Source organism: Nothobranchius furzeri, chromosome 12 (genome assembly GCF_043380555.1).
Source record: "Nothobranchius furzeri strain GRZ-AD chromosome 12, NfurGRZ-RIMD1, whole genome shotgun sequence".
NCBI lineage: Eukaryota > Metazoa > Chordata > Actinopteri > Cyprinodontiformes > Nothobranchiidae > Nothobranchius > Nothobranchius furzeri.
The window spans coordinates 14,286,349-14,305,097 of NC_091752.1; the positions used below are offsets into that span (position 1 = coordinate 14,286,349).

Consider the following 18,749-nt stretch of genomic DNA (forward strand, 5'->3'; position numbering starts at 1 on the left):
TGTGTGTATATATACATATATATAGGGGTGTGTATATCTATCTATCTATCTATCTATCTATCTATCTATCTATCTATCTATCTATCTATCTATCTATCTATCTATCTATATATATATATCTGTTATGTATCTGTTCTGTCTATATCTATATTGTGTCTGTTCTATATCTAACCAGGACTCATCTAGAGGGTTATCTTGCAACCATCTTGGTATATTGCAGCCTGTTGGCTAAGAAATAAAAATAAAAGTTGGGTAGATCCAGTCCTCCTCTGTCTTTGGTCTTCTGAAGCATTTTTAAACTAATTCGTGGTGGTTTATCCTGCCAAAGGAATTTAGTAATTGAGGAGTCCAGAGATCTCAACCAGTCAGCTGGTGGTTTGCTTGGGATAATTGAAAATAAGTAATTTATTCTGGGTAAGACCATCATTTTAATTGTAGCAACTCTCCCCATGAGTGATATCGGTAAGGATTTCCATCTTGCAAGATCATCTTCCACTATGTTTAAAAGTGGGATGTAGTTTAGTTTGGTTAGATCTGACAACTTGGGAGAGACATTAATTCCCAGGTATGTGATATTCCCTGACTCCAATTGTGTATTAAGTAAATTGACAAAGGAGAAATTAATTGGTATAACTGTGGGTTTTAACCAGTTTATAGAGTAATCTGAAACTTTTGAAAAAGAGATTATCAGTTCTATTGAATGGGAGAGAGAGGATTGACTACGTTTACATGCAGCCAATATCCGGGTTATGATCGGGTTAAGGTCGGTATTCGGGTTTCTGAGTTGATCAGAATAACCCGTTTACAAACATAAATCGAAAGAGTTACCCCTAACTTGCATAAGCCGATATAAATGCGGACGTTGGAGTAGCGTCAGGACGTATGGACTACGTCCAGACGCAATATGCATCTTTTCCGGTTCTTCTTGTTCCGGTATCCGTGAAAACAACATGTTTCCCAGTTCAGAAGAGATAGAGACCGCGTTTGTTTGCGCTTTGGTTTCCTCGTCACTCCAAAAGTGTGGTGCTGTGCCGCGACTCGCCATGTTGCTCCCAACTTGTTGTTTACTTCCGGTGTTCTGGCGCATACAAGACGTCTCGCTACTCAAAGGACCAAGATTCCTTGCGAACAGAGCATGCGCAGAACACACGCTTTGATGGGGATATCCCGATATGCGTTTACACTACCAAACATTCGGGTTAGAAAAGGGTTACCCCAGGTGTAGTAACCGGGTTTTTAAAAACCCAGTTATGAGCATATCCGGGTTTTTGGCAGTGTTTACATGGCCGTGCGGAACCGGGTTATTGCGAATATTCGGGTTTTAAAAGGGTTACTGGCTGCATGTAAACGCACTGATTGAGAATTCTGGAGAAAGAGTAAAACATCATCTGCATAAAGACTGATCTTATGTTCTGTTGTCTTACACTTAATCCCTTTAATACCTGTTGTTTGCCTAATTGCTGCTGCTAGTGGTTCGATAAAGATAGCAAACAGTGAGGGGGAGAGTTGGCATCCCTGCCTGATCCCCCTCTGAGGACAGATGCTAGCTGATATTTGGTCGTTTGTCCTGACACATGCAGTTGGTGAACTGTATAATGTTTGTAGCCAGTTTATGAAGAAGTTCCCAAAACCAACTTTACGTAAAGTTGCAAATAAGAACTCCAGCTAACTATATCAAAAGCCTTTTCTGCATCTAGAGATAATATACTAGTTTCTATGTTTCTACTGTAAGAGAAATCTATCAAATTAAGTAATCTACGTGAGTTTGTGGATGACTGATGAAACCAGTTTGGTCAGGGTATATTATGAAGGGTGTTACCTTCTCTAATCTTTTTGCCAGGGCTTTACACATTATTTTGAGATCAGCATTAACAAGAGAAATTTGGCGATAGCTGGTAGGAAATGCCAGGTCTTTGCCAGGTTTTAACAATAAACTAATGTTGGCTGAGTTCATGTTTGGCTGTAATCTTCCACTCTCTTCCATTTCCCTCACCATTCTGAACAATATTGGAGCCAGAATGATCCAGAATTCTTTATAGAACTCTGCTGGAAACCCGCCTGGACCTGGAGCTTTCCTATTAGTCATGGATTTAAGGGCTTCTTGGAGCTCAGCTGATGTTAGTGGCGAGTCTAGGACTGTAACTTGGCTGTCTGATAATTTAGGAAGTGTTATCCTGTCATCCTGTCAAGGAACTCATTGATCTTGTTATCTGATGGGTTTATCTGTGGTGAGTACAACGTTTGGTAAAAGTCTCTGAAAGTGTTGTTTATGCTTTCAGAGTCATAAACTATATTCCCGGCTGAGTCTTTAACAGTAGATATGGTAGTTTTCTCTTTATTTATTTTTAATTGGCTAGCTAAAAATGTACCTGATTTATTACTATGTTCAAAATTTTCCACTCTTTGTGCTAAAAATTGTGTCTTTTTGTCAATAATTCCATGAAGTTCTAAATTAGCTTTACGTAATTTGCTAAGTAATTCTTCTTCTGTGGATGCCTCTAAAGACTTACTGATTTCCTTCAACCCCTGAATAGGTTGTTTTCTGTTTTTTTCTTATATGATGAGAAAGAGATTATTTTACCTCTCATCACTGCCTTTCCTGCCTCCCAGAAACTAGACGCTGATGTTCCAGGCAGGTCATTATGTTCTCAATATAAAGCCCACCCCTTTTTAAAAAATTCTATAAAACCTTCATCTTTAAGCAGTGATGTATTAAACCTCCAGTTTTTGCTTGGTGGGATTGTCTTCTTGTTTACCAGAGTTAACGAAGCCGGAGCATGGTCGCTGACAACAATGGGGTGTATCTCAGTGTCTGAAATGTCAGCCAACAATGAGCTGCTGACTAGAAAATAATCCAAACTTGAACTCGTGAGTTCTTTGATTTATTAAAAAGGAAGAGTCCTTTGTCTTCATTCTTCTCTTGGGCTGGAAAGGAAAACAGTTTAGGATCAGATGCATTAGACCTTGGGGCAATATCTCATGCAGATTAGTTCTTGCTGAGGAGAGGGGGGAAATTACTTTTAGATGGAAAACAGTCATTTCATTTCGTTACTTATCCCCCCTTTTCAATGGTATGGTGGTCCGTGCAGAGACCACCTGGTGTTGAACAAACCAGAGCCCTAAAGGGACTCCGACAATAGGGGAAGGTGCAGTTCCCCAGGAAGAGGCCAAAAGTGGTGAGGTACAAACCCCACTCCAAAGAACAGTACATGGTTTCAATGGTCTCGCATGATCCCTTTGGAAGCACACAAGTCAGCAGATTATTAAGATATCCATGTGGAGGTAGTAATTTGAAGCAGGAGCAACTTTATATATCCACAGGTAGGGAATACTTCCAAAACAGTATATTGATCTTTGTAATTGCACTTATCGTGGTTCAGTGCAGGAAAGAGCAGCAGATAGGTCAGGTCCCAGTGAGCAAAGTATCCCGGCAGCCATGCCGGAATCCACGAACGTCCAGGTCCTACGAGCCGGAACACCATCAGGAGGAGCAGAATCCAATGACGAATCATAGGTCCACTCCCAGGAATCGAGGATCATCAGCGAAACTCAGAACAGGAGAGAGAGCACAGCACAGGGCACTTCAGTGTAGACACAACAAAATGGCGTATAATTCAAATTAATAAACAAAAAGAAACCTAGCACTGTGAGTACCTGCATGTACTATGTGTAGCAATTATGTGAATTAGCACTTTAAGTGAAGAAATGGGTGCAATACACTACGTGTACTGGAAAAAGTGGTGCAAAAAGAATAAAAATAATAAAACCCTATACTGCATATGGGAGAAATCACTGCACTTTTAAAAATGTAATCAAACTGAAGGGCAAAAATGGTTGTAGCCCATAAGGTAAATTAACAAAGTTAATCATAAAGTTTTTATAACTTAATCACTGTAGTAAAGTTCTATAAAAAGATGGATATATGAGTGTCAAAGAGCACTAAAAATGTAAATCAGTGAAGTTAGCAATCAACCTACATGTGAATGTACCCATAAGGAAGTACGATTAGTGAAAATAATTTAAATTTTTTTTTTGGATAACAGTAATATGTGGACTACTCCCATCTACTGTTAACTAACTGATTACCTGACTTCAGAAACCCACAGCATGTTCATCTCAAATCACCCAAGTCAGCACGTCCTGTATAAACAGGAAAGACAACCATGCACACACACAAACATAGACAAACTTGTGTAACTCGAGATAAGATAAGATAAGAACAACTTTATTTATCCCGAGGGAAATTCTTGTGTCATGTACATGCTCAAAGCAGTCAGAGAGACAAAGGAACAGGTGAAATAGAAATATGATATACAATATATACATTAAAAAAATGATCTACAGTAGTACCATGTAGGATAGTGCAAAACAAACAATCGCATATCTCAATAATTAAATACATGACTGCATCCTTGTGAATAAGTAATTAAGCCGTTGGTGCAGGCGATTCACAAAAGTGATTAAAGTATTGTGTAATAGAATATGGGTTTGTATCAGCATATGATATGATGGGGATAAAAACATATTTACAATCAGAACTCTGGTAATATTGCACAGTCGGTGAGGGCACAGAGTAACCTAGGTAACAGTATTAGGAGAATCACCTACAGGGTGAGGAAGAGTTAAACAATCCTATTGCCACCGGTACGAAGGATTTCCTGTGGCGGTCAGTTCTGCATTTCGGGGCAATGAGTCTTTTGCTGCGTGTGCTTCGATGGTCCATCATGTGGGCGTGCATGGGGTGGGAGGGGTTGTCCATGATAGAGAGAAGCTATTTTAGCATTCTCCTCTCAGACACCTCCTCCAGGTTCTCCAGTCTAACACCCAGGACAGACCCAGCCCTTCTAATCAGCTTGTTCAGCCAGTTGGCATTAGCTATCTTCACCCCACTGCCCCAGCACACAGCTGCAAAGAACACAACGCTCTCCAACACCGAGTGATAGAACATTGTCAGCAATTTCCTCCCAACATTGAAGGACCTGAGCCGCCTCAGAAGAAAAAGCAGACTCTGCCTTTTTTTGAAGATAGCATTGGTGTTCTTAGTCCAGTCCAGTTTACAGTCCAAGTGTACACCCAGGTACCAGTAGTCCTCCAAGATCTCAACGTCAGCCCCTCTTATGGTGACAGGAGTAGGAGGTGGGGCCTGCTTCCTAAAGTCCATAATCAGTTCCTTAGTCTTTGTGATGTTAAGTTGTAGGTGGTTTAGCTCACACCACTCAACAAAGTTGTCCACCACACTCCTGTACTCCACCTCCTGACCATCCCTGATACAGCCCACAATGGCAGAGTCATCAGAGAATTTCTGCAGATGGCAAGACTGAGACTTGTACCTGAAGTCAGATGTGTAAAAGGTGAAGAGGAAGGGTGATAGAGAGCTATGGAACCGATGAGGCACGAAATCACCCCCCTTTCGAAGTCGGCAAGTTGTTGGTGGTAGCATTGACCAATTAGTGGAACCCTTTTGTGGTTTGATTTGGTCCCTGTGGACCCATTTATAGACAGGCTCCTTCTTTGTTTGGGTAATCTTGATCTGATGCATGACTAGAGAGAGTTTATCAGTTATCAGGTATGGGCCTGACCACTTCAGCAAACGTTTCTTAGCCAGCTTCCCAGAGGTGTTCTTGGTGTTACCAGTTTTAGGAGCGAAAATGTAGAACCAGACCTCATCACCTATGAGTTCAGAATGTGAGGCCTTCTGATCATAATAAGCCTTCCTGCCCTCAGCTGATTTCTCCAGATTTGTCTGTGCAAACGACAAACGCTGCAGGCAGATGGTTCTTCAGGTCCTGCAAATATTGTTTGCTCGTGTAAGCCACAGCGCCACCAGACTGAACTGGCTGGAACAGCAGGCGATGGTTAAACATCAAGAGATCTGCTCGTATTAGAGGAGGATGTGGAGGAAGCACTGCCACGTTTAGGATCAGACAGATGCATGTGACTAGCAAGAGACACATTGTCTGTCCTGAAGACTGAAACCAAGAATGATTTAGGCTATAGACAGGTGCAGCCTCAGCCTTATGAGGGTTCGGAGCAGATGTGCTCTCTGGAGGGCCCCCGGTCGACACACAGGTGTGATCAGAGAGATCAGGGTCAGCCAATAGAGGTACAGGGCGACATCCGACACCCCCCCCCCCCCTCCTTTGGTAGGTAAATCACCCACCTGAGGTTTAGAGGTCATCAGTGTCAGCTGTAGTGGAGAAAGGTCAGTGAAGGCGTCTGCCCTCCTTCTGGTAGGTGGTGTTCCCACCACAAGGTACTGGGCTTCGGCTGGAGTCTCAGTGCTACCATCAACTCTCCCTGCGGCAGGTGGCATCCCCACTGTAGGGTGTGGAGTCTCAGGCAGAGCGTCACTGCAAGTGTCAGTCTCCCCTGGGTCAGGTGGCTTTCCCAACTCAGGTAGAAGTGATTCTGCTGCAGAGACAACACAGGCTCTGTGGACATCAATTATCTCAGAGGTACTGGATTCCCTGGTCAGTCCGGCGCCGTTGTGGTCAACAACACTGACCGAGGAGTGACACGAACACAAAAGAGAGCATGCAGCTCAGGAACGGAGTCAAACCCCAGAGAAAGATGTAGATGAGCTTTTGGATCAGAAAGGTGCAAGATCATCCTGCTTATAGCAGGGTCCTGGGTCTGAAGACTGACAAGATCGTTACCAGAAAAGAAAGGTTGAACGGACACAACACCCTCGGATGGTTTGGAGGTGGACGCATTAGCGGACTGAGCTCGAGTCACGACACACACAAACACAGGGTGGGTCAGACCAAGAAGACACATCCTCAGGAAGCCACAAGGGGTTGAAGACCCATGGAGTACCATCGGCCGCACCTTGTTTGGCAAGAGGGTCTGTAAAGTTGTTGAGATGACCGTTAAGGAAGTTCTCTGGCAGAAGTCGAGTTTCAAACCTGAGTTTCTGGCCACCAATGCAGCTGTAAAGGTGTTTACCTGCCCACATGGTGGAAAGAGAAAGATTATTGCAATCAGAATATTTTAACACAAGTTGTTGTTTGTCTCGCTCAACTACAGGGGTAGGAGCATCCGCTTGGTCCACGACCTGTACAATCTGAATGTAAACATCAGAGGGAATCTCTGATGGCTTTGAGCTCGGCATGCGGTTTCCCCATGCTCAGGGTCACCTACCACAAGGCAGTATGAGTCGGGGAAAGAAGGTGGAGTGAACGGCATAGGTTTTCTAACACCTGCCCTCAATTCCCCTTCGCCAAGATCGATAAAAGCATCAAAGCGCTTCAAAAGATCAATGCCAATGAGCAAAGGCATGGTTCCACTGTCACAGATGTACACAGGGTGTGCCAAGCTCATAGGACCGATCGGGAATTGGAGCAGAGTCTTAGAAGACAATAGCACTGTAGAATAGGAGAAAACACGGATAGTTAATGCACAGGGAATCATTCTGGAGGGTGTGCGTCTCCACCTACATCCAGGCAGATGCGGTCGAAAAGATACTTGCTCATGATTGTAAAATCTGAACCAGTGTCTAAAAGCGCATTGCAGGGATGCCCCTGTTGCAATATGACAGATACTGTGGGCTTACCACCCCTCCCCTGAGGCAGAAGAGGTCTCAACAGTAGTTCATCAGGCTCAACACCAGGGGGTGCCGGGCCACTGTCCGTGGAGGTTGCACTTATCATCAGTGTGGATGGAGTGATATGGGACATTTTGTGTGTTTCCTGTAGTTCAGAGCCAATCAGTGCATCCGGTTGCAGCGCTTCCATCTTATCAGGAGGCAAATCAGCAGAGCACAGGGTTAGAGCCCCTCCCACATGGGAGGCATCTCCAATAGCTTGGACTTTTGTGACTTCCTGTTGCAGATTGAAAAGCTGCATCTGCATGTTTTTCATTTCAGAAAGCTGCATATGCAGTTGGGTCTGCGTTTCATTTTTCCACTGGAAAAATTGCATCTGCATTCGTGAAATATGCATTTGGAGTTGCATTTGGATTTCATTTTTCAGCTGGAAAATGAGAGAAGTCAAATGATTATTTTGGTCTGAAGCCATTGTCCTGATGTAACAGGTCCTTTAATTTATTATGAAATTAATGGAAGCTGAATAAGAAACCCCTGCTTAATTGGATTGGATGAAAATGAGCTTTGTTACAGGATAAATTGCAGTGTTTTGTGTTAGGTATTTTTTCATTTTGTTCATCTTTGTTGTGAAATCTTTTCCTTTGTCTATGTGAAGAGTTCATTTACCTTTGCTGCTTAAATGTTGTTAGGAAAAACCCTGACCTTAGTTATTTGTTCACGTTTGGGTGTTTTCAGAAACTCCTTTCTGCTTTAGGCATTTTGATCCAGTATCTGAAGTTTTCCTGTGCATTCTAAGACCAAGATGTTATTCCAAACTGGTCAGGCAGGGGTTTCACGCTAATGGTATTTCTGGGTGTGTATGTGCAAATAAAAACCCCTCCACAGCTTCGGCTCCTTTGTGAGAGGAAAGTGGCTTCCGTGTTTGATGGTCTGATTCTCTCTCACCCTTTCCAAAGTGTCACACTTTGCAGAGTTTGTTGTCTGTTTAAAGTTTGTTACAATTTACCAAATTAAGAATCTAATCCCTCTGTGTGTGTGTTCTGACTTCCTTTAAGGTAATTTAAGTTTAAGGTAATATAAGAACAATAGTATAAATTAAAATACCCAACATAGTGGTGGAGAATGCTAAATTAAATTACCTAACATTTTGAATGAAGATTCAGGACAGAACAGTTTCTGTTCATAGCAATAGTCATTACCCAGAGATGTCACTAGGCGGACCTTACCAAGATGGCTGTCTGAGAGGTTGTGTGGGCTTACCCAGGCAAGATGGCGGCACGTGTGTGCATGCACCTTACCTCCAACTGGTGGTTAGCACAAATGGCTAACCGAAAGTACGTTTCTCACACCAAAAGTGTTAAAAACTCAGCGAAATAAATTCGGCCGAAGCGGAGCTTTTATCCCTCGGGAACTAGCGGATTTGTGACACAGATTCGCTGTGTCAGTCGATTTTCAGCTGGCGTGTAGCTACTCCCGTTTGCTGAAATCGAGAGCTAAGCGTTAGCAGCTGGGCGTGCAAAGCTAGCGGGGCCTGTTAGCAAAACAGTACTTTGTGGTCTAATTCTGTCATAGAACTGACCAGTCCGAATAACCCAACGTCCATGACTCGTTCGCGTTAATATTTCGGACAAGTAGCGTATGCAGTTCGTGCTGCAACGACGCTCTTCCGTTTTAAAAGCTTATAATGACTGTCGCAATTGATGCTAGTCAAGCTTAACGGGCTGATTTACCGGTGATCAGACGGCAATCGGGGGGAAGCAAGCTTCCCGTGGAGATATTCCTTTATCTCCGTTACACAAGAATAGTACACGGTGTCACGAAACACCCTGAAAAGACATAAAAATACAGTATTCACTTTAAAGAAGCAGGGAATATCCTTTCAGATACCACTGTCTATGAAACCAAAATGGCTGAGAACTGACACGTCAGCCTTAAATGATTTGAGATGAATCAGCACCTCCTGTTGGAGGTGAACAGTGTCACTCCCCCTTTTGACTTTAAATGGACTCTTGTGGTGGATTGCGAGATCATCCCGTTTTCAACCAGAAACATCAAGTTTTATAAATTTTTGTGTTTTAACTGTTTAAATATGTTTCAGAACGAGCATGAAGTGTCAAAAATGTACAAATATCTGGCAAAATGGCTCGCCATCATGTAAGAATTTAATGTACATCTATTTAATGAACCATAAGACATGAGATTCCATAGTAAAGATGAAATCAATCTTATGGATCTTTGGGTACTTTTAACCAGAAGATTGGAACTTTTATTGCAGGGATTATGTAACACTTGTATTTACTGAGAGACAAGAGAAGAGAGAGTCACCTTTAAAACGTTTAAGAAGATTTATTTCTAAACAATTTTAAATAAGACTAACTCTGACTCTAAGTGATTAATGGATCTTGGTGTGAATGAGACGTGAGATGAATGGTGTATGTGTGAGTGATGTTGTCATCAGAACTCTCGTATCCAGAGAAGCAAGTCTGAGTGATGAAGTGATGTTTTGCTCTTAAGCTATGATCGAAGTTTCATACCCACATGAGACGCCATTTTGTCGCTCCACACATACCCTTAAAATGAGACCTCCGTACAGATCCAGAATGCCAGGTCCTCGAACCCCTCTTTCGGTACCGGAGCTGATGAAACAGCGTCAGCAGTACGACAGACTAGTGTTTGGATTGTCTCCAGGTAAAATGCGACAGTTGGTTGACAGCATCAGATGGACCCGGAGGATCAGTGAGTTCAGCTTTTATTCTGAAAGGAACCGTTGCTTGGTTGGTAAAGTGCAACAGACTTTATCCAGCTTGTTTGTTCTTTGCTTAAAAGGAAGTCCGGGTGGCCGGTCCGATACTTCTCTTAGCATGCGGTGAACTGTCTTAAGATGGCATGGGACTGGTTTTATTAATCTGGATGTTTTGATTTACAGTCGAATTAAAGTTGGCAGATTTATAAACACCACAGAGACTATGCCACGCTTCAGAAAGGAAGGTTCTGATTGGATGAGTAAAAGCAATGTGTCATGCGTTTACATTACGTGTAATCAAGATGTCTAGTGCAGCTAGATTAAAGTCATATTACTTATTAAAACTTTCTAATCATAACATTGTCATTTCACAGATTGGTCAACATCTTATTATTGACAAACACTTTGTTTGATTAGCTTTATTAAAAATAGAAAGAGTTCTTTGATTTATTAAAAAAAAAGAGTCCTTAGTCTTCATTCTTCTCTTGCGCTGGAAAGGAAAACAGTTTAGAAGCAAATGCATGAGACCTTGAACAATATCTCATGCAGATTAGTTCTTGCTGAGGAGAGGGGAGAAATGACTTTTAGGTGGAAAACAGTAATTTCATTCTGTTACAAACGCAGCCCACAGGCTCGGGGATTCCTGAGAAGTCCCTCGAATTTATATGTAAACACTAAACCGCCTGTTTGAGACCAAACCCAGGCCATCCAGTCCCACCAAACCTCGACCGTACTGACACTAATGTGTAAGCGCCTTATGCGGGGTAAAAAGAAAACTGCACGGAGATACATAAGTATGCCTCCAAAGTCAAAGATTTCTTGACATTTTTTAAGACAGGAAACATGTCAGCAAGTACAGCTCTAGCATCATTGTATTATTTTGTTTTTGTGTGTGTGTGTGTGTGTTTTTGAAAGGAATAAAGTGCTCAGAAATTTTGTATATTTGCTTTATATGTTGCTGCTGTCTTATAGTATTTGCCTTAAAACTGCAGGATGAGCTTGTGCTGTCATTTGCGAAGAACCTCAATGAAAAATGTTTTTTAAGTCGGCACCACAGTTTTCTCCATTTATTTTCCAACTCAGGACAAGACTTTCACCTGTACGCTCTTCATGCCCTTTGAAGACTTTGAGAAGATCACCACAGGAGACAAAGTCATTGAGTTTTTCCAAAATTACTTCCCTGATGCCATCCCACTAATCGGAGTGTGAGTGACCTTTTGCCTCTTGTTGCACATCTTGTTTCCTCTCTGCTTTTATCTCAACATCAAACCTCCACAATCCCTTTCAGAAACAAATCACCCCATCAGCTACATCCTCTACCGTGCTCTCTCAAGTCTGAAATTGCACACTTGCATTTGAATGGACTTTTGCAGAAAGGTTTAATTTGAGCAAACTTTGTTGCAGGTGGCTGAGATTGAGGACACATTATCACGTGTTTAGGCATTAACAGTCAAAAGAACAAACAAAACAAAGCAGGGAAGACAGAAGAAATGTGTATTACTGCACTGTGAAAGATACTGTTGTAGGCAGTAAACTGTCTACTGTTTCCAGTGAATATACTGTTGAATAAGACCAGTTGCACTTTCTAAGTTAATAACTATTATGTCTGTTTGCCTTTTGCAGTGACGCTCTCAAGCGAGATTATTTTCGACTACCTGCACAGGCCATGGTGTCTGTTAAATGCTCTCCTTACCACATTGATGACAAATGTGTCCTCATGGGAGATGCAGCCCATGCTGTCGTGCCTTTCTATGGGCAGGGCATGAATGCTGTAAGTAAAATACATCTTTACTGAATCTCATGTTGACTAATTATTATAGAAAGAATTTTACGAAACTAAAAACAAAAACATAAATGATAATCTACAGGAGTTTAATAAAATAATATTGAATATTTGTAGCTAATTTTTCAGTAGTATATAGTTTTCCATCTCTTTCACTAATAATAATAACAACAATAATAAAGAATATTTCATGAATATATACATGAGGAAACATAAACTGAAACTTAAATATCATCCGGCACTGTAATGGTGTCAACCGCTTCGAGGATTCAATTCAATTCAATTCAAGTTTATTTATATAGCGCCAAATCATAAGAGTCGTCTCAAGGCACTTCACATAATAAACATTCCAATTCAGGTCAGTTCATTAAGCCAATCAGAAATAATGTTTCCTATATAAGGAACCCAGCAAATTGCATCAAGTCACTGACTAGTGTCAGTGACTTAACAGCAATCCTCATACTAAGCAAGCATAAAGCGACTTTGGAGAGGAAAACTCCCTTTTAACAGGAAGAAACCTCCAGAGAATCCTGGCTCAGTATAAGCAGCCATCCTCCACGACTCACTGGGGATCGAGAAGACAGAGCAGGCACACACACACGCACACACACAAGCACACAAGCCAAAGTAATGTGTCTATAGTTATATTGTGATTTCTTATTAAATATTCTATTTGGTGAAAGATAAACTTTATTGTATTTATCCTAGTGGATCTAAAATTAAACTGATAAACTAGCAGTAGCACATCCAACGTCAAGGAAAGCAAAAAGTTATTATCAGGAGAGGGAGAATGATTAAGTGGTGTGCTAGACCAGGGATTCCCAAAGTGTGGTGCGCGCACCCTCGGGGGTGCGCGAACTGCCGCTAGGGGGTGCGCGAGGTGAAAGTGTAATGGCTGCGAAGCTCAGAGAAGTCTGTCAAATGTCACCATTAGCGTAGCCAGAAACTCATTTGTGGGTGGGCTTAAGAAAAAGTAAGTGGGCCCAATAAATGTAATTAAAAACAAGTATTTTTGCGCGCGTGTCTTCCACATGTGCCCTAGCTTCATAACAATGCACCGAGCTTCAGCACTCTGGCCTGCGCACGCAGATATGTTCCGTATTTGATCATTTTTAACGGTGTTGGAGGAATCTGAAGGTGGCGAGTCATTCTGGCAGATTGTAATTGACACCTGTCTCATGCAGGAGTTCTGACATTGTAAACCTCACACACAGAACATTGTGAATGTAACTATATAAATCAAGAAATGATTCCCATTCAGGCTATTAACAGCGCGCTGAAGATCTGAAGTTCAGAGTGCGTCTGTCAGAGGTCAGACGCGTTCCAGCGGAACCACGGCTCACAGGTGCACAAGTGAGCACATCAGGGCTGGGCATAAGTAATTTTAAATAGCGCCAAGAACGAGACGCGTTGACTGGAGCGGCTCATGGAGCTGTGCCGCGTGCGCACGCACGCACGCAAACACACACACACACAGATTCAATAAGCGCGCACGCTGCGTAAACTCCGGCGCGCCGTCAGACTGAAGACAGAAATGAGCGCTGCCTCCTCTGTGATGAAAACTTTTTAGAGGTTTTATAACATTTTTCATTCCAGGTCAAATTAAGATATTAGCTTCTATTTTGGGATGACGTATTAAAGTCGGGTCCGCTCCAGCCAGTGACTCCGAACCTGACCACAACTCCTGTTTCTGCAGCATTTGTTATTCCAGTCCGTGTGGCAGCGGATCGCAGATTCAGCCACACCATAAAACAGCAATAAGTCAGTCTGAGGCAAAAGTGAACCTCATGGATATAGCTTTTCCATCTTTTCCCCTATAGACATTTGATTACGCTCAAGTAGGTGACCAGCTCAGGTTTACGCAGAGCATAAGGAAGGAGAGCGCTCTGGCCGCACAGGTTAAACGTTCCTACTTTAAGAAAACTGTTAAATTGCATTTTTTATGTGTTACCTGGGCACTCTAAATATTTATTTAAAATTAAATCAAAGGAAATTGTTATGGTATCGAATGTTTTTTAATTACTATTTAAAAAATGAAAGTGATGGGGAAAAAGGTCGATCATATTCTTTTTAACCCTGTCTGTTTAGCCTGATGTCTGATATATATATATATATATATATATATATATATATATATATATATATATATATATATATTAATATATATATATATATATATATATAGATAGATAGATATAGATATATATATATACATAGCCATGCCCTGATGTGGGGGCTGGGGGGTGCGTCGACATGGTCGGGACATAGAAGGGGGTGCGCGGCTAAAAAAGTTTGGGAACCGCTGTGCTAGACGATGGCCCCCTCCATGAGGCCACCACAGCTCAGCAGAACATCATTGTAGCTTCTTCTGGGGAGAAAAACACTTACAGAGAAAGTAAAGTTAACAGCTGAAATGGCAGAAAATAATACTGTTAAAGAGCAGACTGTAGAAGAAAGCAGTAGAGTGTGAAAAGTGGTCAGTGTATCCTCCAGCAGTCTAAGCCTATAGCAGCATAACAACAGAGATAACTCTGGGTAAACTATCCTATTTAGATGGAGGCATGTTGGAGGCAGGGCAAGGGAGAGCCGTCTTTACCAACTGTACACTCCACCTCCCTCTACTCCCCCACTTGTCCAGATTTAGGCTAACATCAGATTTTAACCATAGGCCCTATCAAATAAAAATGTTTTAAGCCTAGTCTTAAAAGTAGACAAGGTGTCTGCCTCACGGACTAAAGCTGGGAGCTGGTTCCACAGGAGAGGAGCTTGATAACTAAAAGATCTGCCTCCCATTCTAATTTTAGATATTCTGGGACCCACCAGTAAACCTGCAGTCTGAGAGCGAAGTGCTCGGTTAGGAACATATGGAACAATCAGATCACTGATGTATGATGGAGCTTGATTATTAAGAGCTTTATATGTGAGAAGAAGGGTCTCAAAATATATTCTGAATTTAACAGGTAGCCAATGTAGGGAAGCTAAGACAGGAGAGATATGATCTCTCTTTTTAATTCTCATCAGAACTCTAGCTGCAGCATTTTGGACAAGCTGAAGACTTTTAACCACATTCTGTGGACTTCCTGAGAGTAATGAATTAGAGTAATCCAGTCTTGATGTAATAAATGCATTAACTAGTTTTTCAGCATCACTCCTGGAAAGGATGCTTCTAATCTTAGCAATATTCCGAAGGTGGAAAAAGGAAATCCTACAAACCTGTTTAACCTGGGATTTGAATGACGTGTCCTGGTCAAAGATAACACCATGGTTACTTACTTTGTTCTCTGAGATTAATGTAATGCCATTCAGGTCAGGTGATTGACTAAGCAATTTCCTTTTCTGGATTTCTGGTCCAAAGATGAGAACTTCTGTCTTGTCTTGATTTAAAAGCAAAAAGTTTAGAGTCATCCAATTTTTTATGTCCTCAAGACAAGCCTGTAATCTACCCAACAGATTAGGTTCATCAGGGTTAATGGATAAATATAACTGAGTATCGTCAGCATAACAGTGGAAGTTTATCCCATGCTGTCTATTGATTTTACCAATTGGGAGCATATATATAGTAAAAAGAATTGGTCCAATCACTGAACCCTGTGGTACTCCACAAGTAACCCTGGAGTATGAAGACGATTTGCCATGTACATTTACAAAATGAAATCTGTCAGACAGGTAGGATTTAAACCAGCCTGCACCAATTCTACCAGAACACCGATTCCTGGCCCCCCTGAGGTGTCCGTCGGAAGAGACTATCCAGCACGTCCTCCAGGACGACCCAGCACGTCCAGAGACCCCCGCGAATCGTCTCTACGTCCCTACATCCTGCCGTAGCGAGGCGCTTTCCTGGGCCCACTCGTCACGCATGTCTAGCCATGCGGGGTTTTCTCGGACTCTGAAGTTCCTCCAGCGGGCCCTTTGGTGGCCACACATGGCGAAGGACGTTAAGGAATACACTAGCGCCTGTGACATCTGCATTTGCTCCAAGACACCCAGCCAGACCCCTGTTGGGTTCCTCAGACCACTCCCGGTGCCCAGCCATCCCTGGTCTCTGGTCCCACGTGGGCCTGGATTTTGTCACAGGACTCCCGCCAGTCAACAACCTCAAAACGGTCCTCACAGTCACAGACCGTTTTTCAAAAGCGGTCCACTTCATTGCCCTTCCAGGTCTCCCTTCGGCCCGACGCACTGCAGAACTATTCCTGGAAGACGTGGTGCATCTCCATGGCTTCCCTGTCGATGTGGTTTCCGACCGGGGCCCCCAGTTTATGGCCTGATTCTGGAAGGCCTTTTGCCGTTGCAGGTTATTGAAGCAGTTTTCCTTTTCCAGCGTCTCTTCTTCGCTGTGTCCTGTTGTATTTGCGTCCAGGGGGTCTTCAGGCAAGGTGGATGCAGGTCACGTTGTCATGTAGGTGTGCGGTCAGGGAGAAGCCCCAATCCGTCGTTTCAGTTACAGTTCTAGTACCCCCTCAAATGCTGCAGTCCCAGTCGGTCCATCAGGTGCTGAGAGGTGGCCCAAGTGCAGGGCCATAAACATGCACCAATATCAACAATGTGGTGAAACCAGCAAGCTTGATGCAAATCTCCATCTTCACCAGTGTAGAGACATGATCTTCACCAGTGTAGAGACATGAAAACGTATTGTTACCATCACGCCTTTGAAGCCGGACTTCAGAGTGCTCTAAAAGCAGTTAGTTGACGTTGATAAGCTTGCAGTGGGATAGATGAATACAAGATGGCCTCTCAGCAATCTTTACAGCAGTAGGAGTGGTGAGGAGTACTTCGAATGGACCTTTTCACCTCTGGCTGCCCCAATTGTCTTGTTTCAGCACCTTCATCAGAACCCAATTTCCTGGTTTCATGACCTGTGGGTGAAAAAGCACAAGAAAATTCTGGGAGATCACTGTTGATTTTGACTTGTTTTCAGCAAAAAAAACTTATCCAATGTTCTAAGTATTTTCATCCAGGCAATGTAATGATGTGGGGAAATCTTTATTAGCCATTTTTCCTCTTGATACATGAGACAACTCATGGCTCACCAGAGCAAAAGAGGCATAAAGGGACATAAACAAAACAGGACCGATACCGGCAAACATCGCTTCAAACCGATGCAAAAGGTGGATCTCACATAACATGTTTTCTCTAAAAACTAAAAATACCCAACCAAAGGAACTTGCAATTACCAGTTTACATCAGCAGGGGGCAGAGTTGTCCAGCATAATGTGCATAAAACAAACAAAACTAAACTAAATAAAACTAACAAAAAAGCCTTAATCAGTGTAAAGAAAATTGAAAATAAACACAAAAAGTGATTGTAATCTAACAAAATCAAGAAGAATCAACCCGTCTGGGAAAAAAGGGAAGCTCGTCAGCATCCACAAGCTCATATCACAAAATAATAATGTCATAGACTCTATGCATTTTGCTCTTCTTATGCCAGAAACGTTCACCTTTATTTACATCATTAGAGTCAAATTATGGAATGTGAGAAAGACCATATCAAGTCCAGGACCAAGTGACTTTTTAAATTTTTATCTCTTTGCTTCTAACTCTGGAGTTAACTAACAACCAAACCAGTCCTAACTAAAAAAATAATGTTTCAACTTCACATAGACTTAGTTAAAGAGTACATCAACAATGTACAATGTCATCTTAATAATGCCTGATATTTGCCAACACGAGATAAATACTGCTAAATTAAAACTCTGTAAGTGAAAATGAACAACAGATTTATTTAAGGAGCATAAAACTCATTTGTCAAATACAGAGAGTGAACATGCAAAAAAACAACTGATGGTGTTCTTAGATACACATTACCCTAAAAGTGTTTGAGAAGATGATAATCGTTTCAGGAAAGGAAATGATGTTCTGTAAATGGCATGTATTTGATATAGCACCTTCTAGAGTCCTGGAACCTCCCAAGGCACTTTACAACACAATCAGCCATTCCCCCAATCACACACATTCACACACTGGTGGGGATGAACTACAATGTACCCACAGCTGCCCTGGGGTGCACTGACAGAGGCGAGGCTGCCGAGCACTGGCGTCACCGGTCCCTCCGACCACCACCAGCAGGCAACGTGGATTAAGTGTCTTGCCCAAGGACACAACGACAGCGACATACTGAGCGTGGCTCAAACCCGCAACCTTCCGATTACAGGGCGAGCACTTAACTCCTGTGGCACCGTTGCCCCTAAGCAAAAGAAGTAATTTGTAAAAATGTAATTTGTCTAAAATGGTCATACTTCAGGAACCAAAGGCATGCTGAGGAAGAGCCCTAATTAGTTTAAAGGTCAAGCAGAGGAAAATAACCTAAGTGTGATGATGAACAGCTAAAGTATTTATATTCAGAAAACAGCAAGAAATAAACAAAATAAAAGACCAACACTTAAAAACTACTAGATAAACATGTTATCAGGTCATTCTCAAAATAATGTGACCATCAAAGAATATTTGTTAGCTCATCATGCTACTTATCACATCTAAGGGTCATGTAGAAAAAGAAGAAGAAAATATCATTTCTATAGTGCCTCTCAAGATAAAAATCACGAGGCACTTCACAAAAACAAAAAATTTAAAAATATAAATAAAGCATTTAGAAAATGTTAAAAAATATATTTAAAATGAGCAAAAATAGGCAATTGTGATTAAATAAATGTTAAGAAAGAGAGCGAGTGAACAGGAAA

At 42.0% G+C, this 18,749-nt stretch overlaps 1 protein-coding gene across 1 annotated transcript in view; it reads left to right on the forward strand.

Annotated features, from left to right (window-relative positions):
* kmo (kynurenine 3-monooxygenase) overlaps positions 1-18,749 on the forward strand; it is a 130,680-nt gene that overhangs the window by 92,626 nt on the left and 19,305 nt on the right. Inside the window, exons 9-10 of the mRNA XM_054736076.2 lie at positions 11,370-11,491; positions 11,910-12,057. Coding sequence (XP_054592051.2) covers positions 11,370-11,491; positions 11,910-12,057 — 270 coding nt within the window. The remainder of the gene's footprint in view (positions 1-11,369; positions 11,492-11,909; positions 12,058-18,749) is intronic.